Source organism: Salmo salar, chromosome 09 (genome assembly GCF_965601325.2).
Source record: "Salmo salar chromosome 09, fSalSal1, whole genome shotgun sequence".
Classification (NCBI taxonomy): Eukaryota; Metazoa; Chordata; class Actinopteri; order Salmoniformes; family Salmonidae; genus Salmo; species Salmo salar.
The window spans coordinates 54545001-54553061 of record NC_138299.1 but is presented as its reverse complement, the minus strand read 5'-3'; the positions used below and the strand labels follow the sequence as shown (position 1 = coordinate 54553061).

Here is an 8061-nt window from a genome sequence, read left to right as displayed (position 1 = left end):
TGTAAACACATTTACCATGCAATAAGACCCCTGTAAACCCCAATGGCTGTGTTTAAACCCAATGCCTGTGTTTAAGAGCCTTTAGCCCCTAAACAGCCAATAAACATGTTGTTCTACCGCATCATTCAATGGGTAATGATTTTCTAATGCCCCACTCTGCGCATTAGAGCATTTTAGGGGACAATTATTAACTTTCCAAAGTGAATAGAGTGCAACGCGATGAAAGCCGAACACATGCCATAGGCTACATAAGTCCTTGGGGGAATAGCCTACATTACAAGCTGCCCGCGAACTTCCTATTTATATTCTGTAATATCTTGACAAATGATTAGATTATTCATAATCGGAACGCCAATAAATTGTCAGGCTTATTGGCGGACATCCAGGACTTTGTGACTACAGCCTAGTCTAGTCATAGACTACTGCAGTGGAGATGGATCACAGGTTTCCTCCGACTTCACGGGTGGAAATGTCTCCATGGAAACAACATTGATATAGTTCATATGATCAGCGGAGAGGCAATACAGGTTTTAGAGAAGTCTAACCCACACTATAATGTACCGTCGTACAGAGTCTTTGTTCACCGGGGGCATGAATCTCTTTCGACAAAATCCAAAGTTAATTTAATAAGGCCTATTTTTTAAATATATATCTATCCGTGTCCTGGCATCCACAATGACTCGCCATCTGAAATTATATTCAATTATAACCCTTTTTAAAAAAATGTTTTTACTATTCTGAAGGTATAACATTTTAGAAAGAACAGATTTAACGCCAATTCTATAAGGTACACGAGATGTACATGCCAAGCAATAATGACAATAAAGGGTGTAAAAAATATATTTGTAAAACTTGTTTTATTTTATTGTCTTTATTAACCTATTCGTTTTTGATCATAATAGGTTTCACAATAACACAGGGGTTTTCCATAATTATAATTATAAATTATAATTATAATTATACATTTTAATTATTAGCTATAGGCCTATGTCTATTAACTATAAAAAATCCAAAACTAAATAAAAAATATAATATTCCTATGTGGTCGTTTTTAGGCCTAAATGACCAACTACTGTTGTCTTTCTGATCGAGGTTAGAATTCACATTAGGAGGCTATTAGCTCATGTTATTAACTGAAAGAGGGCTATTTAAAAGAGGTGCCATATTGCAAAGACTAATTATAATATAGGCCTTAAGAGTCAGTATATATATCTGCTATAAGGATGAGATTTCCACTTTCTGCCGATGAAGCCTTTTAGTCAATCATTACGCTTCATTATCACCGTGTTGTGATATCCAAAATGAGTGTTAACTTTAACCAGTGGGTTGGACTTAGATTTTTTTTTAAAGCGTATATCCTCTATATCAAACTGAGAGGCTATCTAATATCACATAAACAAACAGCCATAGTAATTAGAAGTAATAACAACCTCATGAAAACGTCACATTGACGGAGCTCTCTTCAGAAACCACAAGCGGTCTTTTTGGCGCGGGGTACAGGCAAGGTTTCCAGGAGGTTTGGTCTGAGGAGACAGGAGGAAAAATAGAAACATCGGGATGGCGCACTAAAGTCACTTATGACCGACCTGGAGGCTTTGACGTATTATTTCCCATTAAGGTTTCGCTTTAATGGAGAAATAACTGTCATTGTCAACCTTGTAAACACTGATTTCATTTTACGCATCAATTTGATAACACATGTGTTCATGCATATTCAAACTGAATGTTTTTTTTTTGCTGGCGTTGTCTTTTTACAATGAGCAAAATGTCACCCGATGAAAAAAAGAAATTAATAAAAATCCACTATGGTCACTATACTATTCTTTTCACATGAACCTATTGTTGCTTTTGAAGTCGCTGTACGTCATGTCCAACTCCAATCCTGCCTCTGCCTTAAATCCAGCCGCCAGGTAGTTGTGAGAACTCATTGGCAGGTGTACTCTCTCTCTCTCTCTCTCTCGCTCTCTCTCTCTCTCTCTCTCTCTCTCTCTCTCTCTCTCTCTCTCTCTCTCTCTCTCTCTCTCTCTCTCTCTCTCTCTCTCTCTCTCTCTCTCTCTCTCTCTCTCTCTGCCTCGCACCACATCCCAGTTCTCTGGGTTCCAGCACGTTGACGCACATTTCTCCTCATATTCTTCCTGACACGAAAACGCAGCTCCATGGATCAGGCGTCACGTCACTAACTCAAAGGTGCTTAATAAGGTTCCGGCTCAGAACATCGGTCCAGGGGGGGGACTCTACCGTAGGTTAATCGTTGGTGCTCGCTATGCCTTTTTAAAGGGTTACCATTGTGACTGGCTTAAAAGAGTAAGTTACAAGATATATTCGTGTTTTTTTTTTTTCTTTCTTCTTTTTCTGGATTTCTATACGTGAAGTGAGGAAGATGTTTTCGTCCGCGGGTAAACGCTGTTTTACGATAGAATCCTTGGTGGCTAAAGAAAACCCTCTAACCACGGAAGATCCCATCCGACCGACGGCTTTGACTTATTCCAACCCGACTGACGCTTTCATGAACGGGTACCAGGGTCCCACCGGCAGGTCTCTGTATCAGAATCCGGAGCTGGTGTTCCCTGAGTCGGTCAACCACCCGGGGCTGACCATGAACCCCCACCAGCTAGGAGGGGGCCACCTACAACACCCTGCACACTTCTTTGGGACGCAGCACCGAGACCCTCTTAACTTCTACCCATGGGTTTTACGAAACAGGTTCTTTGGACATAGATTTCAAGGTAAAATGATTGATTGTTGGTGTTTTTTTTCTCAATCTTAATAGCCAATGTCAAGCAGCCCAAGTTACAGGTTAATTAAGGACAAAATTATGCCTCTGGGTAGCTTGTGCTTTTACCATAAAGGACTAAACTATGTGACCTACACCGTATGCGGTCAGAAATGTCCATTTCACAGATTAATGATTGACAACAATTAGGCTACATTAATGATGATGCTAATCATTAATTTTTCATCTATGTTAAACATTATCAGTGAATATTTGTTTTTATTGCAATATTATTGAAAACGAAGGATGGGCTTTGTAGTTTACTTTTCAGCCACAGGTAAACAGAACACATAATCAGTGGTGTAAAGTACTGAGTAAAAATACTTTTAAATACTACTTAAGTAGATTTTTTTCTTGGTATCTGTACTTTACTTTACAATTTATATTTTGGACAACTTTTACTTTTACTTTATTACATTCCTAAAGAAAATCATGTATTTTTTACACCATATATTTCCCTGACGCCCAAAAGTACCCGTTACATTTTAAATGCTTATTAGGACAGGAAAATGGTCCAATTCACACACTTATCAAGAGAACATCTCTGGTCCTACTGCCTCTGATCTGGCGGACTCACTAAACACACATGCTTCGTTTGTGAATAATGTCTGAGTATTGCAGCGTCTATCCGTAAATTAAAACAAAACAAGAAAATGGTGCCGTTTGGTTTGCTTAATATAAGGATTTTAAAATTATTTATACTTATTTATTTATACTTTTATACTTATACTTTTTATACTTAAGTATATTTGAGCAATTACATTAACTTTAGATACTTAAGTATATTTAAAACCAAATACTTTTACACTTTAACTCATGTAGTATTTTACTAGTTGACTTTCTCTTTTACTGGAGTCAAGTATGATAATTCAATACTTTTCCCACCACTGGAAATAACTATCTATAGTGGATATGAGATAGAGCGTACTTATGTACAACACACTTTGGTAAAAGGAAAACGTCAATCAGTTTTGCAACAAAACATCTCAACGCAGAGCAGCAAATATTCTACTTTCCCCATGAGGTGAAGACATGTCGATAAAAAAAATATCAACATTAAGTTGAGGAGAAATGCACACCAAAATTCACCAAACCAGAAATGCCCACCAAAATTCACCAAACCAGAAATGCACACCAAAATTCTTCAACATTGATAAGATAGCCCATGCTATTGCATGCTAAAATATCCATCTGCATTATAATTTTCATATCATGGAACAAATTCCTTAGGTCTCTACAAAGTTAGTAGGTAAATCAGCTTTTAGTTTATATGCATCCCGTCTTCCCTACAACTACCTGGTGCCTCTCCGGCAGCTGCAATTCTTTCACCGAGGACATATTTGCGGATTGTTTTACATTAGTGTGTTTTTATTTTTATTTGTGTATATTTGAATTCTAATTTATTTTGTGAATTGTGTGCATGCAGGGTTTCCTTGTGAAAGATACTTTTGTCTCAGTGGTACTCCCTGTTATAATAAAGGTAAACAAAATATATAGCACATTAAGCTAACATGTTATAACACCTTTTATAATAAAAGTATACGTGATGTCAATGATAACAGATGATAAAGTATGTAGGAATCTGTTTTCCTCTAGATCTAAAGTCCAGGTTAACGGAGTGAATCTAAAGTCCAGGTTAACGGAGTGAATCTAAAGTCCAGGTTAACGGAGTGAATCTAAAGTCCAGGTTAACGGGAGTGAATCTAAAGTCCAGGTTAACGGAAGTGCATAGCTAACCAGTCTATTTTCCCACGGCACCATGGCTGATTTCCCCACACATCGGGCCACAGCCAAAGGAAATATTGTCTTTGTCACACGGTCACTCCCACTGTGAATGTATCCTTAATCACACGAAATCACTATCTGAGTGAGTGGATAGATCGTCCATGACGATTTTATTCACAAATTTTGGGTTTTTATGCCAATTTTTACTGGCAAATGATATGTCTCACATCACTTGTAAATGTAATTTTTTTTGTCTCAACAGATTTTTTTTTTTAATTACACATAGGGATCTATATGCACTACAGTCGATTAATTGAACATTTTACGAGGGGTTATATATAGGTTAACTCTCCCTAATGTTCCAGTGTGACTTCATTTAAGAGGTATGCTATACAATATAGACTATTTGGACACATACGATCAAGTGGTCTCAATATTTGGACACAGGTTTCATAGTATTCTCAATTTAAAGAAGGCACATGATGTCGTTGATGAATTAAACAGTGTCTCTTATAATTGTTGCGATATAAAAATCTAGCTCTACTGTTTAAATGGAGGCCTACATTGCCGCTGTATAGACATTGAAAAGCTGAATAGACTATACTTTAAACTACACCAAGAGTTTATGAAGTCGTCTCTGAAACCAGCTGTTCTTCTCCACCTCACTGCACATCAAAACGCGCCTCGTGTTGTTCACTGTGTTTGTTCATTGCTTCGATCTAAATCCCACTGTGATTTTCCTCTCTCTCTCTCTCTCTCTCTCTCTCTCTCTCTCTCTCTCTCTCTCTCTCTCTCTCTCTCTCTCTCTCTCTCTCTCTCTCTCTCTCTGCCCCCCAGGAAATGATGTTTCCCAAGATAGCCTGCTCCTTCACGGCCCGTTCGCCCGGAAACCCAAGCGGATTCGCACCGCTTTCTCCCCGTCGCAGCTCCTGCGGCTCGAACGGGCGTTCGAGAAGAATCATTACGTAGTAGGAGCGGAGAGGAAACAGCTGGCTAACAGTCTGAGTCTGTCTGAAACACAGGTGAAGATCTCTACCCGCTATTGAATTGTATTAAACACAGTTCGGGAATATATAAATCATTAGTAATTACATTCCAGCCTAAACGCATTCTACAATCTGCGTTGATAAATTGACGGTCATGAAGCCTGTTTCTTCATCGAAATAAAATATCTTCAAGAACATAAAAAAAAAAAAAGTTTTATACAAGTTTGTAATATGCCGTAATAACAAACATATAAATCACGAAATTATTATTATTTAGTTGTTATAAATAAATAAAACAATTTCAGTGTATAATGTATTAGTTCGATAGAGGGATCCCTATTCCGTTAAATTAGCTTCGTGAAATCAATTATTTTAAACCGGTTCCATTCACATGATTTAAAATATTATTGCAATTAAAATGTAATTATTATTATCATTAATATTAAATTGTAATTCGTATTGACGTTTAACATTATTATTAGCCTATCCATTAGTATGTCTTCATTCCTGTAGGTATAAATAGGACAATAGTTCACACAGGACCAATATCGACACATTTCTTTTTACGCTGGAATTACTGTTAGCGATAGGCCTACTATAAGAAAAATCTGACTAGGCTATTGTAGAAATGTATTGTCAAGCTCAGTAGTAGTTATCTAATAATCAGTTAAAAATAGATCACGTGAGCTCCATTTCCAATACGTTGTTATTGGAAAAATAGTTGCTCTAGTCTGATGAACCAAAACAAAAAAAAATAGATATTCTTTAGTTACAGCATAAAGCGTCAACATAACGTAGCCTACAGTGAAATAATGACACATTATAAGTAAAAATCCAAGTGAATAACTCGACATTTTGATACAAACTCGTTCACTGCCCAGGAAGAGTAGCGCTAATGGGAATCTATAATAAATACAAATACTATCCTGCATTATTCTCGCTAGTTTTTCCAGTATATAATTATTATTATTTTTAAATAATCTATGTACCTACTATAAAAAAAGACAAGACGAATAGCGAAGGCCTCTATGACATATTGTTGTTGAAATGAAATAGGCGATGGCTGTTGAATGCAAATATTCGCGGGAATAAAACAAATCTCGTCTAACTGCCAGCAACCTAACTTCCAGAGGATATCACCGCGAAACGAATCGCTACCAGCATCATTAGGACCCTAATTCATTACAATAGGATACACTCTCCTTGGCAGCCTTGAACGTTGCTTATAAAGGCTTGAAAGTTGCTTATAACGGCTTGAAAGTTGCTTATAACGGCTTGAAAGTTGCTTATAAAGGCTTGAAAGTTGCTTATAAAGGCTTGAACGTTGCTTATAAAGGCTTGAAAGTTGCTTATAAAGGCTTGAATGTTGCTTATAAAGGCTTGAAAGTTGCTTATAACGGCAACTAATACATTAAAATGACATCGTGACCAAACATCGTTATATCAATTGACTTGGTCACCTTGGTGTTGATATGCAAATTATAATATGCAGCGAACAGTTTTGGTGTTGACTGAAGGAAAGCTATTCATCCAGGTTTTGGTGTTGACTCTAGGAAAGCTATTCATCCAGGTTTTGGTGTTGACTGTAGGAAAGCTATTCATCCAGGTTTTGGTGTTGACAGTAGGAAAGCTATTCATCCAGGTTTTGGTGTTGACTGTAGGAAAGCTATTCATCCAGGTTTTGGTGTTGACTGTAGGAAAGCTATTCATCCATGTGTTGGTGTTGACTGTAGGAAAGCTATTCATTCAGGTTTTGGTGTTGACTGTAGGGAAAGCTATTCATCCAGGTTTTGGTGTTGACTGTAGGGAAGGTATTCATCCAGGTTTTGGTGTTGACTGTAGGAAAGCTATTCATTCAGGTTTTGGTGTTGACTGAAGGAAAGCTATTCATCCAGGTTTTGGTGTTGACTGTAGGAAAGCTATTCATCCAGGTTTTGGTGTTGACTGTAGGAAAGCTATTCATCCAGGTTTTGGTGTTGACTGTGGGGAAAGCTATTCATCCAGGTTTTGGTGTTGACTGTGGGGAAAGCTGTTCATCCAGGTTTTGGTGTTGACTGTAGGAAAGCTATTCATCCAGGTTTTGGTGTTGACTGTAGGAAAGCTATTCATCCAGGTTTTGGTGTTGACTGTAGGAAAGCTATTCATCCAGATTTTGCTCACAGAGTCTTTTCTTTTCTTTTCTAGCGCTATTTTTGTAAATAGTAGCTATTTATTAAGATTTTACTTGTAATGTTCATGATATGGTTGTTTAATGCGCTAAAAATGCATATTTTGTTGGCGTAAATTTCAAGAGAAACAATAGTGAAACATAGCATTCTTTGGTGAGAAAGACAGAGGTCCCTCCCCCTCTGACCTTCTTCTACAATGGGGTTTTTGAGAAGTTGACGAGGAGAGAGAGGACTGTGAAGGGCTATGCGATTGAGATCTTCCCAGAATAGAGAAGCCTAGAGAGCCCTCCGATAAAATGAAATAGATGTCCTTAATAATAAGTATATATAAGAACATATAAGAACATAGATATATAAGAACATAGATAGATGTCTCTAATGTCCCTGTCTTCCTCTCCAGGTGAAGGTG

General features: G+C 37.4%; 1 protein-coding gene across 1 annotated transcript in view; it reads left to right on the top strand.

Annotated features, from left to right (window-relative positions):
- The first annotated feature begins 1945 nt into the window (after window positions 1-1945).
- emx1 (empty spiracles homeobox 1) overlaps window positions 1946-8061 on the top strand; it is a 7816-nt gene continuing 1700 nt past the window's right edge. Inside the window, exons 1-2 of the mRNA XM_014211631.3 lie at window positions 1946-2726; window positions 5336-5520. Of these exons, the coding sequence (XP_014067106.1) occupies window positions 2381-2726; window positions 5336-5520 (531 nt within the window). The 5' untranslated portion in view covers window positions 1946-2380. The remainder of the gene's footprint in view (window positions 2727-5335; window positions 5521-8061) is intronic.